General features: G+C 38.9%; 1 protein-coding gene across 5 annotated transcripts in view; it reads right to left on the bottom strand.

Moving 5' to 3' along the window:
• Positions 1–533: 533 nt before the first annotated feature.
• The window catches only part of arhgap27l (Rho GTPase activating protein 27, like), a 45,065-nt gene continuing 20,538 nt past the window's right edge, over positions 534–25,060 (bottom strand). Inside the window, exons 1-18 of one of the 5 annotated variants that reach the window (XM_037540942.1) lie at positions 18,936–19,035; positions 14,687–15,106; positions 13,798–14,007; positions 12,560–12,640; positions 12,189–12,305; positions 10,880–10,969; positions 10,569–10,628; positions 9,185–9,252; positions 8,886–8,973; positions 8,651–8,752; positions 8,234–8,332; positions 6,874–6,958; positions 6,557–6,679; positions 5,209–5,307; positions 4,950–5,027; positions 4,676–4,810; positions 4,220–4,325; positions 534–3,052 (exon numbers count right to left, since the gene is read on the bottom strand). In XM_037540942.1, coding sequence (XP_037396839.1) covers positions 2,875–3,052; positions 4,220–4,325; positions 4,676–4,810; positions 4,950–5,027; positions 5,209–5,307; positions 6,557–6,679; positions 6,874–6,958; positions 8,234–8,332; positions 8,651–8,752; positions 8,886–8,973; positions 9,185–9,252; positions 10,569–10,628; positions 10,880–10,969; positions 12,189–12,305; positions 12,560–12,640; positions 13,798–14,007; positions 14,687–15,106; positions 18,936–19,013 — 2,217 coding nt within the window. In that variant the 5' untranslated portion in view covers positions 19,014–19,035 and the 3' untranslated portion in view covers positions 534–2,874. Of the gene's footprint in view, positions 3,053–4,219; positions 4,326–4,675; positions 4,811–4,949; positions 5,028–5,208; positions 5,308–6,556; positions 6,680–6,873; positions 6,959–8,233; positions 8,333–8,650; positions 8,753–8,885; positions 8,974–9,184; positions 9,253–10,568; positions 10,629–10,879; positions 10,970–12,188; positions 12,306–12,559; positions 12,641–13,797; positions 14,008–14,686; positions 15,107–18,935; positions 19,036–25,060 lie in introns of those variants that run through there. The other 4 variants (XM_017700569.2, XM_017700570.2, XM_017700571.2 and 1 more) reach the window with 4 other exon arrangements.

The following is a 25,060-nucleotide window of genomic DNA, read 5'->3' as shown; positions in this document are numbered from 1 at the left end:
ACCTCAACTTTCCCAGTCTTTTTTTGCCCCTGTCCCAACTTCTTTTTTAAACATGTTGCAGGCATCAAATTCAAAATGAGTGAATATTTGAAAAAACAAAGTTTATCCGTTTGAACATTAAATATCTTGTCTTTGTAGTGTATTCAATTGAATATTGGTTAAAAAGGATTTACAAATCATCATGTTCAGTTTTTATTTATGTTTTACACAATGTCCCAACTTCACTGGAATTGGGGTTGTACCAAATCATTCCAAAGGCGTTCGGTGGGGTTGAGGGCAGGGCTCTGTGCAGGCCACTTAAGTTCCTCCACAGCAAACCCTGTCAAACCAGTTTGTGTACAGAGGCAGTCATACTAGGACCGTAACAGGCCTTCCTCAAACTGTTACCATAAAGCATATAATTGTCTAAAATAGCCTTGTGTGCTGTAGCATTAACATCACTGCTACTAAGCTAATGTCGATTTGCATGAGCATGCCTCGCTGGCAATGCTGGACTACTTCCCCACTGCCACAATCAGTTTATTAGATAATTATTAGTTTGAATAAACTCAATTTATTAAAAGTGAAACAGATTGAACAGAGGTAATAAAGGTGTATGTATCAACTGCATCAATGTTTAGTTACAGTGTGTTTGTCACAGTCCATGTTTGTAGTACAATCAATGAGGGAACACGTCCGACCTAATGACTCCAGCCTCGTCGTTGAGAATTAGTACGATTTTGTTCTAGCTAAAACTTTTCTACACTGAACCTTTTTTGTCTTTACATTATCCACATATTTCACTTAACATCTTTTGCTTAGTATAAAAAAGTGATTTCTGGTGAAGGATTTCTTGTCAGAACTGCCTACCAGTGTTAAAAACATATTAAACACTTGAATAAAATTAAATTATTAACTTGAAGAATATTTATTTATAAAGTGAATTTACTATTGTCTATTTACAGAGCCTTAATACGTGAAATGTATAACCTCCTTTCATATAAACATCAACATATGTACAAATCTATGTGTACTTATTCACCATTCAACAATTTTATACAGTAATACAAATGTTCATAGCATGTTCGATTTGACCAGTATTCCATGTTGTATACAGCTGCAGGTAAAATGTCTGGAATGGTAATGCATCTTACATAAAGCCCTAAACAGGGTTGTGATTATTGCTCACTTTTTGGACTACATCTATAGTTATCATGTTTAAAATGCTTCTTATAGTAAGCAAGTCTTTCACATTTATGCTTTGAACAGATTTAAAGCTAGATATTTATGGACTGACGAGGTTGGTAATTTTCATGTTATGAAGCTTTTTGGTAAGGTAAGGCAAGGCAGTGTACTGGCACTTATTTGGTCCTTAAATACCTGGGATCCAAACAAACAAACCAACCAAAAAAAACAGCCTGGATACTGACATAAGATAAATATAAGTATGGCAAACATCTCTGCAGATGCAGTGAGAATCAGTGCAACTGCATGTTTGGAAAGAGCTACATGTTTTCTGCTTGTACAGCTGTATGCAAAAGTTTGAATATGAATACCCCCAGTGAAATCAGAATTACAAGCAACACATCCTGTACAGGGAAAAAACTTCAAATGTGGCACGCAAATTAAGTATATAAAAATATTCCATAACTTTTGCACAGGTGATTTTGGATTTTAAGATTTTAAATTCAGAAAATACTGTAATTGTACACTAAAATGTCCAGAGGCGTTTTCTCTGTAGAGGATGTGTTAACTTATTTTCAACAATACAAATTGACCAGGGGTACCCAAACTTTGCACATGACTGCATGGTACTTTGGAGCTCACTTTTATTATATCTATTCACAGCATTTCATAACTGAATGCAGGTTCAGGCTCCCCTGAGTCACCAACCAGCAGTCACTTACTTGGATAGATCAGATAACAACAGTGTCACATGTTAACTGTCACAATATGTTTTGGCAAGTGCATTGTGTCCAATATGCTATACAAAAATACCATTTTGTTTTTAAGAGAACAGTCCAGTAGTTTGTTCCCACTGAGGACTCTTGAGACTTGCTCAAGGCTCCCATAATAGTGGATGAGAATACTCTCACCCCAACACAAAGCTGATCGACAAGAACAGAATTCAAATTGAAGTTTTCAGAAGGATGTCCTTTATAGTCTTGATAATGCATAGAACAGCCAATCCAGGCCAACCAAGAAGCAATGGTGTACATCCCGGGTCCCTCCCATAGCCTCTAGGACAATTTAGCACAATCCTGTGGAGCTAACTGTCTCTAGCCTGAGTGTCTGCCTTGGTAAACACAAACTGCTTGGACACGAAGAAAGGTTTCTGAAATTTGGTGACTTAAGCATGGTATGGACAAATGTGAATCTGTGATTGGTTGGCTCATATTAGGCCAGTGATGTGTAGCTGTACAGACAAAAACAGCTGTTTGACTTTGGAATAATACCAAGTGTTGGAGATGTTACACAATAATGTACAAGTTAGCTCTAACCCTCATCAGGTCTGTGCGATATGGGCAAAATATCATTATTAATACAGCATTAATGAATCCTTGATTTTAAATTGGCCTCTGTTATTGTTGACCAAAATTATTTATGTTTGTTGCACTTTGTGACTAGTCAGGAAGCTTACAGCATACAAAAACAAGTCATTTATGAAAATCTGGTCAAGGCCAGAACTTGAGTTACCATCCTCAACTAGATCTCTGTGACTGACTGAAGTTCTGTATTTCTCCATACTCAATTGCACTCCTCATGTACCATTAAATTAAGCTGTAAATATGGCCATTTAGTAGTGCCCGAACACAAAAGTGGTCAACAGTTTCAGATTCCTGGGGTCAGGGTTTAGCCTCAGGGATTGATGGCATGACACTCAGGCTGAGTGGCTCATCTGGGACGGAAGATTTCATTAAACTCGTTGAGGATGAGCTCCACTATCTGGTTCTGGAAGACCATGTGGACTGTGATGTTGCCCGACTCTTCTTCAGGTCTGAGTAGGGTGGGGCCAAACACTATAGCCATGCTCTGGACAGACATACGGTTGGAGTCCCCATGTTCAATCACCCTGCAGGACAAAGGAAGAGGTCAGGAAAGTGGAACACGCTACCAGCTCCATAATTACTAGCACCTTTGGTAAAGGTCATGAAAAAATGTCTGAGATAAGTGCAATCTCATTCTGAAAATGTAGAAGAAATGTATCTTTTAATTGAAGTAAACTTAGTCTAAGACATGGTCTAAACTTAGTCTAAGATGCCCTTATTTAAAAAAGTATATATATTTTAAACAAAATAATGCGTCTCTCAACTACTGGCAACCACTGAAAATTCTGTGACCAAAAAAAAAACACCAAAATGTAACGGAAGTATGTTGCCATGTCTCTTAGTCATTCATGAAAATGGGGAAGAAGACAGAACACACAAATAAAATGAGACAAAACCACATACATCAGGGAACGGCTCAGAAAAATAGCTACATGCCTAAAATGCCCAAATCTACTATTAGGACAGTAAGAAGATTAAAACAACCAGAGCTACAGTTAAGGGTCTGGAAGTGTATTTTGCTTACATGCAAAGTGAAGAGGACTGTTACAAGGGCAGAACTTTCTCAGAGGACCACAGTTGGAGATTTGCAGAATAGCATGATAGCATGTTGTGGTCCATAACTACAATTAGATGCCACCTCCGTGCCAAGAAACTAGTTGGACAGTGTGCCAGAAGAAAACCTCATCTAACCACAAATGTAAGTGCCTGGAGTTTGTTAGATAGACATTACTGAAACTTTGACTGGAACTAGGTTCCTTGGTCAGATGAGACCAAAAAAAAAAAAAAAAAAAAGAACTTTTTGGCAACAAACATTCAAGACGTAGTTGGATCATCCATTAAGACAATGATCTAAAACATACATCCAAATCTACACAACAGTGGTTCAATGATGAGAATAAAGCTTTTGACTTGGCCATTCCAGTCCACTGACACTTCTGCTTAAATTTACTTCACTTAAAGACTTTTTCACTGTGAGACTGAGCTAATTAACCACCAAGATACATTTTACCCATCATTACCAAGGGTTCTAATAATAAAAGAGATGACTATAAATGGCTCATAAGACCTTGAGAGTTTATGTAAACTTTGCTAAAGAATGACTAAGGAAAGAACTCGCAGAATGTAATGGTGCCATGTAATAAAGAACATTCATTGTTTATTATATGAACGTTTTAGCAGAGTTGGCTTACTTTCGTAGGTGCTTAAAAAGCACTTCCATGGTGTTGTGGTTGGGCAAAGGCAATGCTCTCACAAGGTCCTGCATGTATGAAACCTTCTGGCTGTAGTCAGTGATTTCTGTAAAGCAAAAAAATAAATAAATAAAAAATGTATATACACACACACACACACACACACACACACACACACTGTATGTTTACAAGGCACAATCAGCTTCATGAGGAGCCTCTAAGTTGATAAACTACTTTGTTTGATCTATGACTATTTGGGAATAAAGATACACCTAATTTTTAAAAAGGCTGATACACAGAAATGGATTTCTTGCACTTCCCCTTTTCATTCAGGCGCTGAATTTCTGAGCTCCAAAACGGATTATTTTGAATGTTTAATGTGAACATATAAATTTGATCTAAGCTACTCTGTAGAAGAAGAAGGCAAAGAAATTACTACTGTGGTGGTTCACTCACTAATGGCAGCAAGGAACTTGTCAAAGAAGCTATAAGGGAACAGAGGCTCGGGAAGCTCCCTGAAGAAAAGCTTCAGTGCTCCAGCGATGACATGTATTTCTTCCCACTGACCATCATCCAGATCCAGATCCTCCTCTAAAATACAGACACCAGGCATGATGATATGGACAGTTTGCAGATGGAATAAATATGTTATTGTGTTTACTATGACGGATTCCATGTATGTGTTGCACTGTATGTCAGTTAGTATTGACAAAAATGTGTGCTCATTTACCGTGATCAGCTTTGTGCCGAAGCTTCTGGATGACTGCCAGGTTCCCGCTTACTCTGTAGATTCCATCAACGTTTATACCTGTTCAGCGTAAGAGCATGCAGAGCAATTTTAACAGTAATAGTCACTTACATGGGCAATGAGCATCTTCCTTTTATTGGTTCATCTTACCTAATCATATGCTAAGATTTGTTCTGACTGTTTGAGTAACCAAAGTATTTAAAATCACTGGAGAAAACTCTAGAAGGCCATAGCAGCCTACCTCTTCTCTCCACTGCCTTTATGCATTTTTCAACAAATCTGGGCACGTTGGTGTTCTCCCGATGACACAGCGTGTCCAAGTGACAGCCAAAGACGTTGTCTAAGAGAAGAATGAGTTGAATACACAGGCAGAAACAAAGAGTTATGCACTGCTATCTTGCTGAACAGGTAAATTACTTTTAAAGTCCCAGGTAACACAATGTAAAATATTTTTTAAAATCACAAAAAAAAAAAATCTATTATTTTAAAAGGTAGCATCAAATTATTTGCATGATATTAAAATTGAGTGTTTAAACAACCAGCAAAGTTTAATGAGAAAAAAAAGATGGAAACATTATACAACATTGCTTAAAATCACTTATCAGAACTGTCTTTGTGTGGTGCTAACATTCTTATGAGACTGTGTGACCGACATCCCTTAGAACAGCACTTCTCTGCTATGTCACTGAAGAAGAACTAGACACAACGGTGAAAATGAAGTGAAGAGAAATGAGTGAAAAAAGCTCATAGGTGATGTAGACCCCGCTGTGACCGCGGCTCGCTAGAAACATCCAGCTTTTATGGGTGGTTGGTTAGTGTAGTGGTTAACACCTCTGCCTTCTACACTGTAGACTGGGGTTCAATCCCTACCTGGGCAAACACCCTACACTGTACCAATAAGAGTCCTTGGGCAAGACTCCTAACACCACCTTGGCCTACCTATGTAAAATGATCAAATTGTAAGTGGCTCTGGATAAGAGCGTCAGCCAAATGCCCTAAATGTAAATGTTTTATATGGTGACATCTTAAAGAAGGGGAAGTTCTTATTCACTTTACTGTGTCCACTGTGCATCCACTGCAACACTGAGATGGCAATTTGCTGACTGAATGAACAGATGAATGGACACTCATTTCTTTTCATGCATGTAAAGTTTTGTGAGCTTTCTCTCTGCAAGTTTCTCTGACTTGAACACAGAGAGGAGGAGACCATTGGGGAACACTTTTTTTTTTTTTAAAGATATTGGGGTGGGACGACCCATATCAGCTTTGTGATTGGTGAAGTTACGGCTTATGTGCACAAACCAAGATGAGCACAATCCATTTTACATTGAGAAAGGAAACCATTGGCAAAAACACATTGGCCCTTTACTGGACGATGCAGTTATTTACATATACTTTGTACATATATATTGTGTGCCCACAAGAGCAAGATTACCCTACTTAGAAAGAAAACACAGATTTAAGTTCCCTGGTGCTTTAAAGATTTTAAAACAAATGGTATCGAACTGCTCAGCTGTGCTGTTATTCATTCTTGGTTTAAAATAACCAATGGCACTTAACATGGGTAAAGCATCTTATAGCATACTCACATTTGATGTAGCCCTTGTCTTTGACAGACTGCAGCGTGGGTCTTCTCTGGAGGAACTTGCGCAGCTTTGTGCGAACGCGGCCCTGGTCTGTGTCTGCAGCAGCTGTGGAACTCTGCCTCACAGCTGGGTGAAAATACACCACAAACGAATGCTTAGAATCATGACTAGGGCCAATCCTAGATTTAAACTGTCTGCAATGGGGAACCTACATTTTAAACAGTTAAAGCTATTGGTGTCCAGTTTCTTTACTTTTTGTGTATTTAAGTGTTTGGTTGTATGTTTGTTTTACACAGTACAAATGTATCTGTCATACTTACCAGTGCTCTTCTTCTCTCTGTCATTAGGTTGTGGGGATTTTTCCATTACTTCTTCTTCCTCTTCCTCTGAGTAATGGTCATGATCCTATAACCATGCAGTTAGTAGTTATTTTCAAGAATGTAATGATCAACTCTGTGTCTTTTTTTCAGGAAGCTCCAACGTCTGTATGCATGTCCACCTCACAAAAAACAAAAAAGCTCTGATATACAGTACTGTACAAAAGTCTGAGACCTCTGTATTTAATGTCTAGTCTCTAGCTATTAAGAACAGAAAAGCAGAAGCAGCTTCCATTGTTTTAAGCAGACTTGCATTCAATTTTTCAAAGAAATCTGAAATTTTTTTTTTTTTACACTTTCAAAGTTCAATCTTAGAAGTTGGTTGCATTATTTTGCTTCTGATGATGCAAGTAATCCTACACACATTCAGTGATTTTGAGGTCTGGATTCCGCGGTGGCCAGTCCATCAATCTGAGAACACCAACAATTTTTTCTTTCTGCAAATCATCTTCTTTTGTCTATTTCATATTTCTCTCCTTTTTGAAGACTACATATCTTTTCAGACCCAAAGGGTACATTGTCTTCACAGTGAAAGGATGGACAGGAGCACCTGTGGATTTTTCCTGATCTAAAGCAAGACTAGAGCTTTATTTTCTCCTGTTTCTCAAAGATGAAAGCTGTAAGTGCTGTTTATCTGATGGTGACAATTTTTGTGTTCTACCAGGTATAGTTGCTAGGAGTCCCATTTTCTGTGCATCTTTTTTTGAAGTCCAGTTGGGAAACTCAGAAATATCTCCTGAAAAAATAAATAACTTTTACTTAATGGTCGTTTTGACTGGACATTAAATTAAGGCAGTCACTTACTTTTGCATAATACTGTACAGAATAAATGTTCTCTCATTAGGTGAGTGGTTGAGGTACAAGTAATTTTCTGGTGGATTTAATCCAACTCTGGTGGGTTTAATCCTGCTTTTCACTTATTTTCCTTTGATTTTCTCCTTCCTTGTGAATGCAAGTGAATTATATTACATCTAATCTCCTCAGAAATATCTCTTGAAAAATGAACTTGTACTTAAAATCTGTTTTGACTGGATATTAAATAAATGAAAGGTGGTCCCCGACATTTGCACAGTACTGCACACTTTATGTCCAATAGTTTGTAGAAACCTGATGCTTCAACATTTCTTCTGAAATTATGGGTTTAATAGGGTGTGTATAAACTGTGTATGTGCAACTGAAGGCCTGTGATAGCTTTAAAGTAACTGAATTCAACTATTAGAGGGGCCATCTGGATACTTTTACCCATACAGTGTATTATACAGGATGAGATGATATAATACTAAACATGAGGGCTCTCTCTCACCAGATGCTTGATGGTATCCTGGATGATCTTCTGCCAGTCATGGATGATGCTGTCAGTGTCATATTGCATCAAATACTCTGAGCCATGGCGGGTTTTTAGCTGCAGGGGAAAATAAACTACATTACACTTGTAATACTAAAAAGTTCAAGATGCAAAATACTTGTTAGAAGAATCACCACTCTGAAGGCAAATTAAGCTTTATAGTAATTTAATAATAAATTCTAAGACCAATTGTTAAATATCTTTCATAGTGCCTACTGTAGTACCCAAATAAAGCTCTCTGACACCATCATTCAGTAACTAAAATCCAAGTAAAATACAAAACAATAGTAAAATATCTATCAAAGAACAGCCACTTGACTTTTCATAGGAAAATTGCACACTACACGTTCATAGACATTAGCTTCCATAGCGTACCTCGAGAACGTTCTTCTTGCTGGATTTCTCTTTAGATGCCCAGTAGACCGTGGCACCCTTCAGCTCCACAGTGTACTCTGGGACAATCTGATTGGTCTTCGTCTGTAACAAGTAATGACAAGTAACATGAGAACTGCGTTGTGTTCGCAAAAATACTCGCAATGGTCAAGTTAAAGTATTCAGCTATGTACAGTGCACAGAACTCAAGTCAAAAATGCAGTGAGGGGTGTATTACCACATTTCCACCAGGTGTGGATTTGGGGTCTTTGTAGAAAGTGAGAATGCCTCCATGAAGCACGGTCCATGACTGTGCCCAATTCTTCCTGTGAAAGAAATACATTTTTTTTTTTTTTTTAAAGAATCTCGTAGAACTTATCCCTTACGCCTGTTGGGCAAAAACATACATACATATACTGTGTGTGTGTGTGTGTGTGTGTGTGTGTGTGTGTATATATGTGTGTATGTATGTATGTATGTATGTATGTATGTATGTATGTATATCTCTGCAGTGGTACTTTAAGGACTTTACTATACCTCAGTTTTTTCCCATTATCTGCCACTTTGGTCTTGTTGAGAATGCCAGCCTTCTCCAACAGTAAAGCCTGGAAAGGGCAGAAGAAAGAGAAAGTTCTAGAAGGTTATTATACAATATACAGCAGTGTGCAAAATGAGGCATGTGAGGCAGTAAGCATATATTTAAAAAAAAAAAAAAAAAAAAAACCACTAAAATTAGAATAAATAATACATTCTTAATTTGTGTGTGTGAGTACGCTAGCAAAACCATTTACAAAGCACTCCTCATGCATTTACAAAGCACTCCTTACCATCCAATACCTACTTTACCTAATCAATACTTCATTAAATTAAATCAGGTGTGCTGTTGTCATGGCTGGAGTGCAGCAAAAAGTCAAGACGCAAACCAGAGTTCTAACTGTATTATTCTAACTAACATATTAATATTTTTTTAAAAAAAACAATGGTTTATTGTACTTATGTTCATTTGTATTTATTCTAACATTATATAAATACAAATATTTAATTAATTAATATACTTACTGCCAGGTTGTCTTGGAGCCTACAACTTTTGCACACTGCTGTGTGTGTGTATGTGTGTTTGTGTCTTTTCAATGGTAAGTGCCATACTTTGACAACAGATCAGAGCACAAAAAGAACAAAAAAGTAAAGGATTTTTGTTCATACAAATTTGATTACTTGATTAAAGCATTTGCTTTTGGTTTTTTAAATAAAAATGCAATATAAAACCACATGCCACAGATAGAAAGTGGGCTTTCAGACCGACACGACAATGTCAATGAATGAGGCAACCTTTCATTTATCTTACTCACCCCACTTTCTGTTTTAGGGAAAATATCAATCCATTAAGCAAGTAATCAAACTCAAAATGAAAGCTTAGTGGTATTCCCAGTGACATTTACCATGTTAGATTAGGCAAATGAAAGAACACTTTACTGAAGCACAAAGCCAATGACAAACACATGCATCCACAAAACAGCCACACTGAAGATGAAAATGCGCTAATAAAGAGTGCAGGGTAACAATGGCAGAATGGTTTCAAATGCAGGATTTGATGCCATCATAGACCTGTTTTCTAAGAATTGAGTTCTAATCTTTTATTTCCAAGAGAATAGCTTTCTGTCCCAAAAGTTCTCCTAGGGAAGTATTTTGGGTATTCCACCACTGTTACCATGGTTACGTATAAGTGTATTGTTACCAGGGGTTAATTACAAGCATATGAGACGGTCCATGACTTGTGTTAGTACTGTTAATCTGAGCAAAAGCTCAGTTTCCCATAAACCCTTAGGACACTGAAGATCTAGACAATCAGGCCCATAGAATTATAACCAGGGCCATTCTATTTCAATCTAATTCTACGCTCAGGCTGTGGACCTGCACGCACATGATGGTGATGATGTGCGTCTGTGCTGGATAGGTTCCTCCTCTGTCTCAACTTGTCCTCCTTTCAGGGAAAACAAAACAGTGTTGGGACACTCTCAAAATCCCAAAAAAGTTCACTCTGAGTTTGTGCCACAGTAGGAAGAAGTAGGAATGAAAACATCAGAAACAGAAGTAAGAGAATGGTTCTTAAATGGTAGTATTGAACATTACTGTAGAAAACAATAAGTAATGATGGTGAAGAAGTGAGTTTAATAGGCTGATGAATTTGCATCATGCTATGGCTATGGGTGGAGGAAAGATGCTGCTACTTGCCTGATGATGAATCTCCGGTGAATTTCCTGTGCTTGACGGATCACTAGCTAAATCTGAAGCAATACTCCGGTGGCTTGGGAAAAACTTCTGCTGTAAGGAAAGTCGAAGGGTAGAGAAGTGAGGTGATGGAGATGCCTCAGGGCTTCATCAGGTCAGAAGTTTCCTTCAGCCTATGAGTCACTGTTACTAAGTAATGGACTGTCTAAGAGTTTATGCTTATCCTGTGATCTCTACCGCACTTAATGATCTGTGCAGATCTTCAATAAATCTGCTAAAGCACAAGTCATATCTGAAAAGAACGTGATAAATGTTACAAAGCAAAGAGAGAAGAGTTTATAAGGAAATAGCGACCAGAGTAAATTGTTATGAAAGGAACTACAATGTTCCTTATTAACTATTAATAAATGCTAAGGGGGACTTAGTATTACTGTGCATATAATATTGTGCTAACCAGTGCTATTTAACATTCACTCATTCTATTAACACTTTTGTGGTAAAATAATGCTTCAGTTTCTACTGTCTGCTGCAGCTCATGTTAGCTTATTATTGTTATTGCTCTTGGTGGCTGATAACACACAGTACTGTGCAAATGTTAGAGACCACCCTTCATTGATTTATTTAAATTCAAAACAGCTGTACAAGTTATCCATTTTTCAGGAGATATTTCTGAGAGATTAGACATAAGACAATTCACTTGCATAGAGAAGGAGAAAGCCAAAGGCAAACATGTAAAAAAGAAGAAAAAAAAGATTGTAAAACTAGAAAAGATATAAAGCCAATAGGACTCTTAACCATCATGCATGACCTGGCAGACAACCAAAACTGTCCCCATCAGATAAACAGTACTTAAAGTCTTAATAGAGAGGAGAAAATCAAGCTCAACTCTTGCTTCAGATCTGTTAAAAGCAAAAAACATTGGTGTTTTTGTCCATCCCCTCTACTGTGAGACGACAACGATGTGTAGTTGTCAACAAGCCCTTAGTGAGAAAAGGACATTTTTCAAATCAGACCAAGAAGCTGCTGGTTTCTTAGGACAATAGACTGGTCACCCCAGACCCCAGGCCATCACTAAATGTGTTTGGCATTAATTATATCATAAGAAGCAACCAACTTCTAAGACCGAAAATGGAAGGTGTGGAAAAATATCTCTGCGGATTTCTTTGAAATAACTGAAAGCAAGTCTCCCAAAAAGAATTGAAGCCGTGACAAAGAAAAAATGTAATACTGAAAACATGAAAGGTGGTCTCTGACTTTTGCACAGTACTGTAGGTCTAATCAGTACAGGACACTTTGGAGGTTGCTTGCTCACCGTATCCTCATGTGAGGTGTTGAACTGGCCTATGGTGTGTCTCCAGTTTTTCAGGACAGGCTGAGCATCTGGCTCCACACCATTCCCCAGTGGTGGATGTCCAGATGGAGCTGAAGCCTTCAGTCAAAGTTCACATAGATTTTATGGACTTATAGGCTTTATGAAAGGTTACTGTTCATAACAGGCTCAAAGAAAATCCAATGAAACAAATCTGACATTACAGATTAGCTTTGAAACTTAAGTGTCAATACTCTGAAAAACAAGCAGGATCATAAGAATATAAACTTGGACTGAATGAAATTTAGAAAGTAAAAGTTTTTAATATTTCCAGTTGAATTCTGAGTATGAATTTCCTATGCATGCGCACATACCTCTGGAAGGGTCCACTGAGACTTGGTGCCATCTTTTAAGTAGTAATATGTCTTGCCTTTGTCATCCTTTGATTTGATCCACTGTAGAAGGGAACAAGTGTTATGGAGTTATTCTATATTATAAACACAATACAAACAATAATACATCGAAGACAAAACTGAAGTATTCCTAACATTGTGCCATCAGTTCTGATGGTGATAGTAATACCAAACTTGACCAACAGATGGTGCCATTCAACAGGTTTAGAATGCTCACCACGAGTTGACTGACTTTTGAGCCAGTGTGATAAAATGCAGCCCGCTTGGTTTCAAGCTTTTAAGCCTGGCATGTCAGTTATGAAAGTATTCAACGCAGGGTAGAGGGTGTTAAATTATCAGTAAGCTTTGCATCTACACATCCAAATTTTCAGAAAGGGGCACGCAAAAAGGTAACCAGTATACATCTGAACACCACATACATCGCATTGGGATCTCTTGGTAACCTAATAGTACCATAAGAATAAAGATGCAAGCTAAAGGCTATAAGGTTCACAGTTAAAAAGTAGGAAGCCTCAGTTATATCAATCCAAACAAAAAGGTATCCAGTATTCATCTGAAGAAAACATATAACACTGAGATCACTTGGTGGCACAATAGCACTTAAAAGCTAAAGAGATAGTCTAAAGCCTATAAGGATCATAGTTTAAAAGTGAGAAGCCTTAATAGTAGTGATAGCAGTAGTTATCCAAGCAAGTAGGCAGCCTTACATCCGATTCTTCGGTTCTGAGTGTGTGTTAGAAGTGACTGTGCCTGGTTACAACTGCTAACCGAAGTTGGAACTTGTAGCTTTGTATGTACCGTTTAGATTTTGAAAATGTATTTCCGAGTTAATTTTTAGTCAATATTCTCTCTTCCTCCTCCATTTTAAGCTGATCTGAAGTCGTACTTGACCTGTTTGTTTTGGAAGGTGATTACACCGTAGTGTGCACCAAAAAGTGTTTTTCAATTGTTACAAGCTTAACAGCACAACAAAAGCAGAACCTTTATGGTGCTATACAGAACCATTTTCAAAAAGGCTCCATACGTAACCATATAAAACACATGCTCCATCAGTCTGAAGGACCATTTTACCATGCAAAGAACCATTTAAGCATGGAATGGTTCCATACAGAACTCATGGTTCTAAACAGAACTGTTCCCTTTATTAAAGAACCCTTGAAGAACATTTTTTTTATGTGTAGTTTATAGATATTTTGTACCTGCTGGAGTGTGTGCTCGTTGGTAAATACAGTTTTTCCACCAGGCTCTGTGGAGCAGGTCCAGCCAGTGGGTATAGACATAACTGGATCCAGGGTGACCCGGGGAAGACCTGGCAGTTTACCCTGTGGCAGGTGCGCATCCTTGAAGGGATGTGGGGCATTCTGAGGCCCATGAACTTCTGTAGGGTAGTCCTCCTCAGGTAAAGGAGGCTGGAAAGAGAGCAGGAAGATGACAAACAGAGACAGACTTGATTGTTGTTGCGGCTGCTTGCCTGTTTAATAGGGACTGACCGAAAATTTAAAAATAATAATTCACTAAAACATTAAGATCTGGTTGGCGTAGCTGCAGAGCAGCTCCTGGGCTAACAGTGTTTGGAGGATACTCTGATCTAGTGGTAAATTGGGATTGTGATGATAGCGATTATGTGGAAATAAACAGCTAACAATCTGCTTTTTGAGGTGAGATGACATGCCACTTTATGATGCACTCAACTAAACCAGCTATAATTAAATTTATATTGAACACTTTCCATATGTTAAAAATCAGTGTTTTATCTAAAAGCTTGTGACATTTATTTTTGACTATTTTTGTGGTTTTGAATAATACAAAGTTTCCAAACCAGAAAGGTAACAAACAACAACTTATTTAATGGAATGAATTGTCCCAGTTCTACTATTAATATGGATGTTCTGCAATGAAGCATCACATTTCTAACTGTGGAATTTCCACCAATGTCAAGAACATTGGCCGATGTTACTGGTTAAATGATATTTACTGGCTGGGCAGTACGAACTAGCACTTTGACTCCTTGTCCACTGAAAGACATTAGTGTATTACTGAAGGTCTCTGGTATCTACCTACAACCCCACCCAAGCTGGAGTGTCTTACCGGGCCATCTGCCTGAGGCTCTGGCGCTACCCATGTGGTCTGCTTGAGTGTGTGATTGTAGTAGTAGTGCCTGCCAGTAGCCTCATCCAGCAGCTGCTCCCAGTCAGAGCTCTTTGGGAGAGCCGGAGGGGTGGAGGTGGGGGTAGGCAGGGCTGAGGCCTCCATGCCTGCGGCAGGAGGGGGGCTCCGTGGGTCTGCCCAGCTACTCTGCTGTGTCGCAGGATGATAGTAAAAGGCCTTGCCACTGTCCTGATCAGTGTGCACCTCCCAGCCGGCTGAGTCAGGGGACGTCGCTGAGTCTGGAGCTGGACTGAGGGAGAGGCCAGGGGAAGAGCAGGTGGAAGAGGGAGCTGAGCGAGTGGTCTTCTTCAGGTCAGTGACATTAGCATAGACCGCTGTGGTGGGGTTCTCATTCTCTGGCTTTGAAAAAAAGAAAGAATTCAGGCATGTTGTTAGCAAATTGACGATTGTATGAGCAGCAAATATACAGGCTAAAGTACTTAAAAATACCAGTTTTGCACCTGAATATGCAACATAAATGTGCCCCAACCTGTTGAACTCAGCAAATAAACCTTTGCAAAAAATGCTATGTTTAGCTTTTCCCTGCAGTCTTTAGCATTTCAGATTCATGTTATTATTTTTAGAAACTGACCACAACACTGTGTAAATTCTCAGCTGTTAGTTCCATATCAGAGTATCTCTATTAAACATTAACAAAATAAAGAAAAATTCGGGCGTTGACAGCTGCTGATGCATGACATTTTTTGTCCATATTTATAGATAGCTGTTAATCAGTGCCATAACATAATCAAGTCTCAACAGAGTTTGACACAAGCATGTGATTATGGAGACAGTTTGCATGATATTAACTGGTTGCTGTGAGCTTCCAGAAGTAAAATATCCAAGTCCTCTCAGATTTAGACATGCAGTTCGCATAATGCTATTTGGGGAGTTGGAAGCTTCCATCGCTTGTTATCTACAACAGCCTTACAGATACCAAATGTCTTGACTGACTGATTGGTTACATTTGGGATTAGGGGGAAATCTGATATTCCATTGAACCATTTCTTTACCACCAGCCTCTCATTCTAAAGATGAAAACTGCAACAGAGAATCCTCATGAAATGTTCATAAGGTCAGTGTCCCGAAAGCACTATAGTACAAAGGCCATCATTAAATGGTAGAGTGAATATCACTCTAAACACTCTCTGAAAGGCAACACTTTTGGCACTCTGAGAGGGTGCTGAGACTTGTCATCTAGGCTACTTGCCAAATCTGAACTAGTCAAACCTGTTAGTTTTGACCAAGAGTTCACAAAATGAAATTTGAAGTCTGCACTGTCAAAGACCTGAAGATTAATGGCAAGAAAAGAACAAAGTGCGTCTAACGTTGCCCTTGTGTAAAATCAAATACTCTGGCAGATTCATGACCTCAGCACAGTTATTGCTCTCTGAGGTATTATTATACTAGCACTAGTATTCCTGACAGCATCTCAAACAAAAGACTATGGAAACCTGGGCAGGACAAATTGGCAAAGAGGCCACATCCCGGCCTGAGCCTTCCCCTTTATTCAGCAGCAACAAAGGAGACAGAAGGAAATCAGATATCCCTCCAGAGTGCAGACTCGGACACAGTTCAGCCTCTGTTCAGCCTCTGCTCAAACTCTCAGCTCACTACAAGTAAACCCCAACTCCCACCCCAAACAGAACCAGGGGTCTGGATAAGGTTTTACAATTGCAATGCAAAAAACTGTCATTGTGCAGAGCACAACTATAAACAGGACAGTAGCCGTTTTACAGTTAATAAATCCATAAGTCTCTGCCCGTTTAACAGTTCTTTCTTGCCATATTCTTTTCATTTTATTTACATACAATATTTAGCATTTTCAGCTGCATTCTTATGTATGACATGTACTAGCTATCTAGAAATATAAAGTTAGAGTTACAACAACAAAAAAAGGACAGTGCACATCACAAACAGTACTGTCCAAAAGGCAGAGTACACTTGATTTATTTAATTTCCAGTCACAGCTGCCATTAAATACAAGTTATTATTTTTTCAGAAGACATTTAAAAGATATTTAAAGATAATCCACTTACAAATGGTATGGAAAAGAAAAAAAATCAAAATAAGCTAGTTTCCACGCTGCTTGTGTTCTCAGAACAATGAGTCCACACCTTAACAGCACTGGATGTGTGAACTTTGGAGGTGTCAAAAATATCCCTACAGATTGAAAAACTAATAAGCAAGTTGCTTAAAAAGAATGAAAGAGTGGACACACTAAATACCGAAAAGGTTAGATTATATTTGACTTCTATGCATTTCCATTAAACATATGTTTTGTGCCTTTTTCCCCTAATCCTAAAAAACTTGTATGGCTGTTTTGACAGGAAATTACATAAATAAAGGGTGATCTGACTTTTGTGAACTACTCTATATTAGAAAAAACATGAAAGATTTTAGACTGAATTTACAAGAATTGGACTAACTTGAAATGGGCTTGTTTTGGTGGGTTACTTAATGCGATGAATTTCAAGAAATGTTTTCACGTCTAATCTTTAACATCCCTTCTCCTAATCATTCAGTATGTGTAGCTGGTCAGACAAAGTACTGCAGCCATATCATCCCCACAAAATGGGAAAAAGTCCAGCTGATGTGCTTTCCAAAGCCCAGGCTTCTCTCAGGGGACAGGAAGCTGAGAGCCAAACAGTGCAGAATGGAGGGATGAATTTTCCACTATGCGCAGCCCAATCCTTGCATGTGTGTGTGTGGCACATCATCCAATTGCAAAGCCACTTTAACTAAGCACCTGATGATGGGAATTAGACCTTACTAGGCCTACTAACACAGATCATCACTACAGTTCTACACTGCATAATATGGATACATTAGTTAACTGGAATAAACTGATACACTAAACGTCCAAAAGTTTGTAGACACCTGTTCATCTAATGGTGCATCTCAAATCAATGGTATTAAAAGGAAGTTTGTCCCCATTGCTGCAGTAACAGCCTCTACTCTCCTGGGAAGGCTTCATACTGCTGGAACATTTCTACGAGGATTGACTGCAGCCTCAGGAGAATTAATGAGGTCAGGTACTGATGTTGGATGATTAGTTCCAGATGACTGCAATGCATCCCAAAGGCATTGGATGGAGCTCCTTCAGTCCAGAGAACACACTTTCACTGCTCTGCAGCACAATGCTGGGGGGGTTTATATTTCCTTAGCTGATGCTTGACATTGGACATGGTGACGTCCGGCTCATATGTGGCTGCTCTCATTCTCTATTAGCAATTCTTTTCTATGGAGATTATACTGTTTCAGCAATGTGTACACTTAAAAGCAGCTTAAATAGTGCAGATAAAATTCATGTTTGGAAATTTCTGTAATTGTGTTTTTAGCTATGAAACATACTTTTAATGTCAGGCAAACCCAAAGCATCAAATGTTGGGGTGTAAGCTTGCATTACTTGTTAGCTTGTCAGTAACTACATGAGCAAGGCTGTTTGAGAATGATACAAGTGAGAGATGATCTAGGAGTACAGTTTGCATTATGCTGATTGATGGGGTAAGGAGAAAATTGCAGAAATTATTTTTTTGCCAAACTACTGCAAAAATCATGGAAAACTACAGACAAAAATGTTCAATGAATAAAATAACAGCTTTATATTAGATCTAACATACAATGGTATGTAGAACACATTTTGCAAGAGCATATATGAAACAACACCCAGAGCTCAGGTACTGTAGATTGCAGTAAATTCCAGACAGTATTTCATGCTGGTAACAATGACATCCAGCCAAAAAAAAGCCATCCAAGCCAAAATCTATTCCAAATCACAAACAAATTCACAGATCTGGAGATGCAGACAGTAAGGTGTTACGATATGCATATTAGTGGTTTTATGCATTCCATGATATCTCTACAAGAGCCAACTGCAAGAATAAAAGAAAAATGCTCCACTGTACCTGAAATATTTACACTCTGAGTAGTCTTTGGCAACTGAACTTTGAGCAAAAAGAAGCAAAATAAGGTCTGGCACTTCTTTATAACTTGTGTAGCAAACATGTATGTGTGTTTGTTAGGAAAATATACACATCATGCATACTGTAACATGAAATGGGTGTATTGTTACACCTCTTATAGTTAGTTCTGCAGAGACTGGCCAGCAAGCATTCCAAAGCCTGAGACAGCAATGTTCCCACAAACTCTCCTGCACTCACAAAGCATCCTTGTGCTCACTGCTTACCTTGGGGAAGCTCAGGACAGTCATCAGCCTAGGCACGAATCTACGGCAAGCACTAAGGGTCACTTCATCCACTGCCATTGTGGCCAGAAGTGCCAAATACACAAGAAAAGGCAACAAGGGGGAAAAAAAAAAAAAAAACTCAAATCGAAAGATATCGAAGAGTTCAACCACATCTATTCTCCACTGAGAGTTGATGTGGCCCAAAAAACAGAAGTTCAGGTCCTTTCTCACTTTTCATTTCCAGAGAACATCACTTTCATAACCCAAAAGCTACATCCACCTTGTGGGGAGAGAATCTGAGAAATGTTGAAACTGCATTTCTGTTCGTAAGCATGTGGGTGTTACTATGCCAAGAGGGGTACTTTAGACATTTTCAATGGGACTTGAATGTTCCCATGAGCTTTACACAGACACGCACACACAGAAACATACTCTACAGTGGCACATAGTAGATGCTATTAGTGGGTGGAGGGCGCACAGACTTTTCAACAGTAATTTCCTTTTTAGGAGGAGTAATGAGGATTTGAACATAAACAAACGTGCAGCTTGGGAGTTTTTATTTACAGGGCAGAAACTATGGTCACAAAATGAAAAATTCAAACACTAAAACTTGGATGCTAATTGTTTCCTTGTAAGTTTTTCAACAGAACAAGTTCCCAAACACAACAGGGAATTTTGTGCTTGAACAATGAAAACCATAAAGCCAAGCTTTCCCCTTTCTCACTGAGTCTGCAAAACATGAGAAAGTCTTTTTATGGTGCACCAGAGAAGTGAGATACCAACAATTCAACACTATGCCAAAAGCTTTGTTATTCAAATGACAGCTCCACAGCTGTGATCAGACACACCCATAAATCTCATGGTCATCTCATTCAGGTCTTATTTGGTTATGCTGAGTACGATACAGGCACTGTAGAATCTTAACTTGAACTGACAGTTCAGCAAAATTCGAACATGTATGGCGTCTGAAGCTTCTTGAGTTTTGCATTAGACCTGAGAGGATAAGGTGCGCAAAGTTTTGTCACTCTTTTTACGAATAACAGTTTGTCACACAGAGGCTGTTTACATGTGTTTTCAGTGACTGAGTGATGTTTGGATGTCTCTTGTCCAAATGACAAGGCAGATGTAAACACACCCAGTATGCACTGTGATCGTATCACTCAGACCACATTCAGAGGTGGTCAAATATCTTGACCACATTCATCACAAGTGTTTTCCGCAAAACATAAATGGTAATGTGCCTGCAGTGAGCAGACCAGTAGTAGCAGGTACCAACGACTTTTTGCACTCTGGGCCAATGAAAGAACAAAGACAGTAGATTTGTATGGTAACAGGGCGTCAAAGTAAGAGGAAAATGGCACATATTGTGACACTTTTCACACAGAAAGGAACAATCGGATCTGGTTACACTGGGAAAAATTGTAAATGGAATCTGGCCAAAGTATATCCAGATACACATGAAGCACATGTTGTGAGAGGTGTAAACAACCTTACAGTGTTGGAAATCACACAAACAAGCCGAGATTGGTTGAGATGATCTAACTCAATGTAGTTCAGAGTAACAGGGATATAGGTAATCTCAAATGTAGATATGCAGTCTGCACAATGCTAACTGGTGGTGTCCATTACTTCTTAGTTACAATAATCTCATAGCTCAAGTGCAAAATTAAAGAGGCAAACTTCAGACTTCTGGCGAACATATACTGGCTGATCATCTACATTTGGGGTGAGGAGGAACTGGGTTTAACTCGGACAATGATTAAGTCTCTGAGGCCTTAACTGAGGTGCTGGAACAGTGAAAGCACTACACAGTACAGGAGTATTCAAGGACTGAAATCTGTAATCACTGGAAACAAATGTATTTCTGTATTTCACAGAAGACATATACATGCATCCTTATAGCCTTTGCTAATCCAGCACTTAGACTCCATTCAAAATCCTCAACTTCAAATGCAGTCGATTATTATACACCTTGTGAACTTTCTCTTTGGTGTCTGTGTACTGTATACACATGTACAAACGATGAGTCACTGTTATTCACATTAAATATTATAAGTCAGTCAATTTAGAATAAACTACTACAGTAAAAAAAAATCATCATCTGTGATAATTTTGTCTCATTGCATCCAAATATACTGTACCTGTTAACTAACTCACACTTGCTCCCCTTTTGCACTATGGCTACAAATCTAGGATGATAAGGCCAAATACATACTGCCATGCGCCACTAATGCCACATCATAATAGAGCTCATCATGCTTAGACGTGAGCTAGCCCTGTATATGTGACCTTCAGATGTCCATGATTGCCCACTCTACATGGGCAGGGAGAGAAGATGAAGATATTTTTCCTATCCCTTTATTACCCCTAAATGCAGTAGTCTAAATCTACAGTGATCTATTGCCCCTTAGGGTACTAGCCAAAGCAACCATCCACTATTCCTTAGTGTACTAGCCAAAGTAATCATCCGTTCTTTAGTATACTAGTCCAACTAACCAGCTACATCTTAGTGTACTAGCCAAACCTGCAGTGACCTACACTCAAAAGGCTGTGCCAATGCTGGTACATAGTAAGGGCGACCTCAGTGTAGCACTCTATTAGATAGTGCCTTACTGCCTCTTATTGCAGTAGACTAACCCTGTCAGCGACCTACTTTCATTTTTTGCACTAGCCCAACCCTGTTAGTGTCCTACTGCCTCTTTCAGTGACCTGTCACTCTGTGTACCAGTTTGACTCTGTTTTTTTAACCTACTGCCACTCTGTAGTGACCTATTGCCCATCTGTGTAATTAATCTACTGTAAGCCATCAAAATAAATAACAAGCAATAAGGCAGGTCAGTCACTGAAATGCAGTGGAGGAAAAGTAACAAGAAGAAAGGTAATTAATATTTTTCTTAAAATGGTTTAATGACCAGTTAGGCTTAAGCTTAACCTATAAAATTAGCATTATTTCAACCTATACTAATAAATATAGGCCATTACAATGTTTTACAGATGCACAGCTTCAAATATGTACCAATGTGCTCTTCAATGTGATGGAATACAAAAGCAGGTGAAGCACAACCATGGTTAACACATCTTGCCATGGTGGTTAACAACTTTCTGTTAACCCAGGCTTAAAAACTCAAGCTACGATTAATCTTCCTGCACATGAAAGCGTGACATTTATGATGAACGGCTATTTCATTTTTCAAGGAAGAAAAAAAGAATTCAAACTATGTAAATAAGGTGAACGTAAAGCACTCATGACAGTAATAAGAAAAGCTGTTGCCACTGGCATTGTGTTAACATTTACAGGAAAGTTTTTTTCAAAAATGATCTTTTTTTCCACTTCAATGCCATAAACATCTTAAAGAAAAACAGGTGACCTAAAAAAGGCCAGAGGGGTTCACTTTCATCTCAAGGCTGTCTGATTGGTCAGAAGCTTGCCCTGATTGGTCAAAGTGTAGTTATACATGCACAGACTACATAACTTGTTCCAGAGCTAGTTTTGATCTTAATATTTTAGGGTTGATTTCCCAGACATGAATGAAGCCTAGTCCTGGACTGAACTGAATGGCCAATGGTAAATCACCATCACTAAATTCTTTTTAGTATAAAACTAGCCTTAAATAAACACAGCTGACCGTCTTAAGCAGTAGAATTGAAAGTGTTTTGGTTTGTGCGCGCGACATTCTGTCAATGATTTGTGTTCAGGTTGCGAAAAGTCTAATGACACTGTATTTTGACCCCATTCTTGGGACTAATTAGGCTATTCTCCTTGACCTAGCATCTGTCCACAGGAAGCAGGAACCAGGAAGGACCTAACACTGGCCTGTGTACCTGAACACTAACAACAGTGATCTAGCATTTTCCTTTTGCTGTTCTAAACTGTTCATACTGCGTTTGTGTGTGGAATTGAGCTACTAACACTTCGATTATAAAAAGTTCCACAATTTTTCCACACATCTCTTTTTGCTATATTTAGCATTCATGGCTAGATCGGGGATGTACTGCGCCTGACTGACTTCCTCTAGAAAATCCAGATATACAGGTTGCATAAATATGTAAAGGAACAATAAATTCACTGACAACTCATGATAGAAATGTTAACACCTCTATAAAGTACGGTTACAGAATGGCCTTCTGATGCACTTCCCTTTCACTCCATTGACAAGACCAGCAGCCTCTGATACTCAAAATAACCTTTAGTGAATCAGAAATAGGCGTCCTTGGCTAAACTAATGTAAAGCGTGATCAATAAGACATCTTAATGTGTGTGAAGAGCAGAGATTTCTGGGAGCAAAACGTCATCGTCAAAGAATGTCAAAATCAATACGAGGACTTTATTCTTGGGAAAACCGCCTGCACTCACTTCTCTGTCTCTCTACCCTAATCTATTTAGGCTATTTCCCCCAAACAATAGGGTATGGTATGTATATTCAATGTGGTCTAAAGAGCATTTCCAAAAGATTTTAAATGTTAGAGTTGAGCTGATGGAATGGAAACAAACTTTGGTTTGAGACTCTGCGTCTGAGAAATGAGCCATAACGTTGGTAATCAGACTCTTAAGGCCCACTTATTCTTGACTGAGTTGTATTATTGGGGCTACCATGCGCACTGAACTGCAGGGCTGATTTAAAACAGCATATATGGTTATGGTTTAAGTGGAATAAAAGAGCATACAGGACGCGTTACTGATTTATCTGACACATTCCATCTTTAATCATATCAGTTCACTGCTCACCTGGCAACATTCAGGCTCCTAAGGACATCATGTGCATATGGGAATTAGAGACTTGGGTTTATATCGGTTTTGGAGCACGAAACAGAGAATATACAGCAGATGCGTTCCTTACTATAACAGGTACACAGGTAGGCCTACTAGAGAAAATAACTGGGCGCTTACTTCATTCTTTTCTTCCATATAATTCACTGCCTGAGAGAGCAGAGCTTTAAATCTCCACATACGTTTATTTCCACAGCTAAGCGTCAACTTAAACCAAACACACTGAACTCCCAGAAATGAGCCAACACTTAACCTTTAACCGCTGACCAAGACGAGCCAGACTTGCCTCCTTCGACGTTGTGCTTGATAAAAAAACAAACAAACGTAGTTCAGCCTGGCTAAAAGTGCGAGATTAGAGTTAAAGGGACGGGAAAAGCTTCCTTCAGTCCATTCGCTCCGGGGAGAGAAGCTCCTCACCGCTGAAATTCAAGCACTTCCATGCGTTTGTTGGTGGCCGAGAGTCTCTGAGCTTCACACTGACAGTCCCACCTGAGGCAGCGTGAGAGCTCAACAGAGCGTTAAGAGGGCGTGGCTGCGCGCGCGGGCGCCCTTAACCCTTCACCGACCGCTTACAGCAAACAGAGCTCGTAGAAGCAGGGAAAGGGGAACCCCACCCACTTTTCAAAATTTCAGCATAATTGAATAGTTAACATGTCAGCAAAAGCATTCAGAGTGGCTTGATGTAACATGCTTCGTTCTAGAGAAACGTGTGAGTCAGCAAAGTGTACAGTGGTAGTGATAGGAGGCAAATGTATATATAAAACATGAAATGGTTATGAATACCCAGCCTGATGTCTGAGACATTGTTTAATAGTAGTTGTGTGATAAAGTTTTGATCTAAAACGTGTTTTAATGTTTTTTTTTAAATCCATTTCTAGGTGGAGATATACATGAAGGTAAAATAGTCCCCAAAGAAAACTTTTTTTTTTCCATATTCACCATTATTTTACCATAATCAGGATTAAATATGTTAATGCATGTAGGCTCAGTGGCCGTTTTGGACAATAAATAAATGGTTACATCTACTCTGTAGACACTGAAATCCTTGGTTCCTGAACTGAAGAGGATGAGCTGTGCAATGCTTCAATACACGGTACATAACAATTAACACATCAAATAGCTAGTTTAAGGCCAGAACTGACTTGGAAGATATTGACTCAGCCTGGCTCTAAAATGTGCCAGCTCAGAGGACTTCAGCTGACCTAAAAGACACTCTAACTGACTCAAAGTCCAAAAGACCCTAGGTACATTCCAGTCACATTAATAATTCCCTGCAAAGGGATATACACATGGTATTCAGGCATTTTAAAGGATATTCCACACAGCGTCACTGCACAGAAAGCTGTTTTGTTTTGTT

Source organism: Pygocentrus nattereri, chromosome 1, assembly GCF_015220715.1.
Source record: "Pygocentrus nattereri isolate fPygNat1 chromosome 1, fPygNat1.pri, whole genome shotgun sequence".
NCBI classification, from domain to species: Eukaryota; Metazoa; Chordata; class Actinopteri; order Characiformes; family Serrasalmidae; genus Pygocentrus; species Pygocentrus nattereri.
This window is presented reverse-complemented; position numbering and strand designations above follow the sequence as displayed.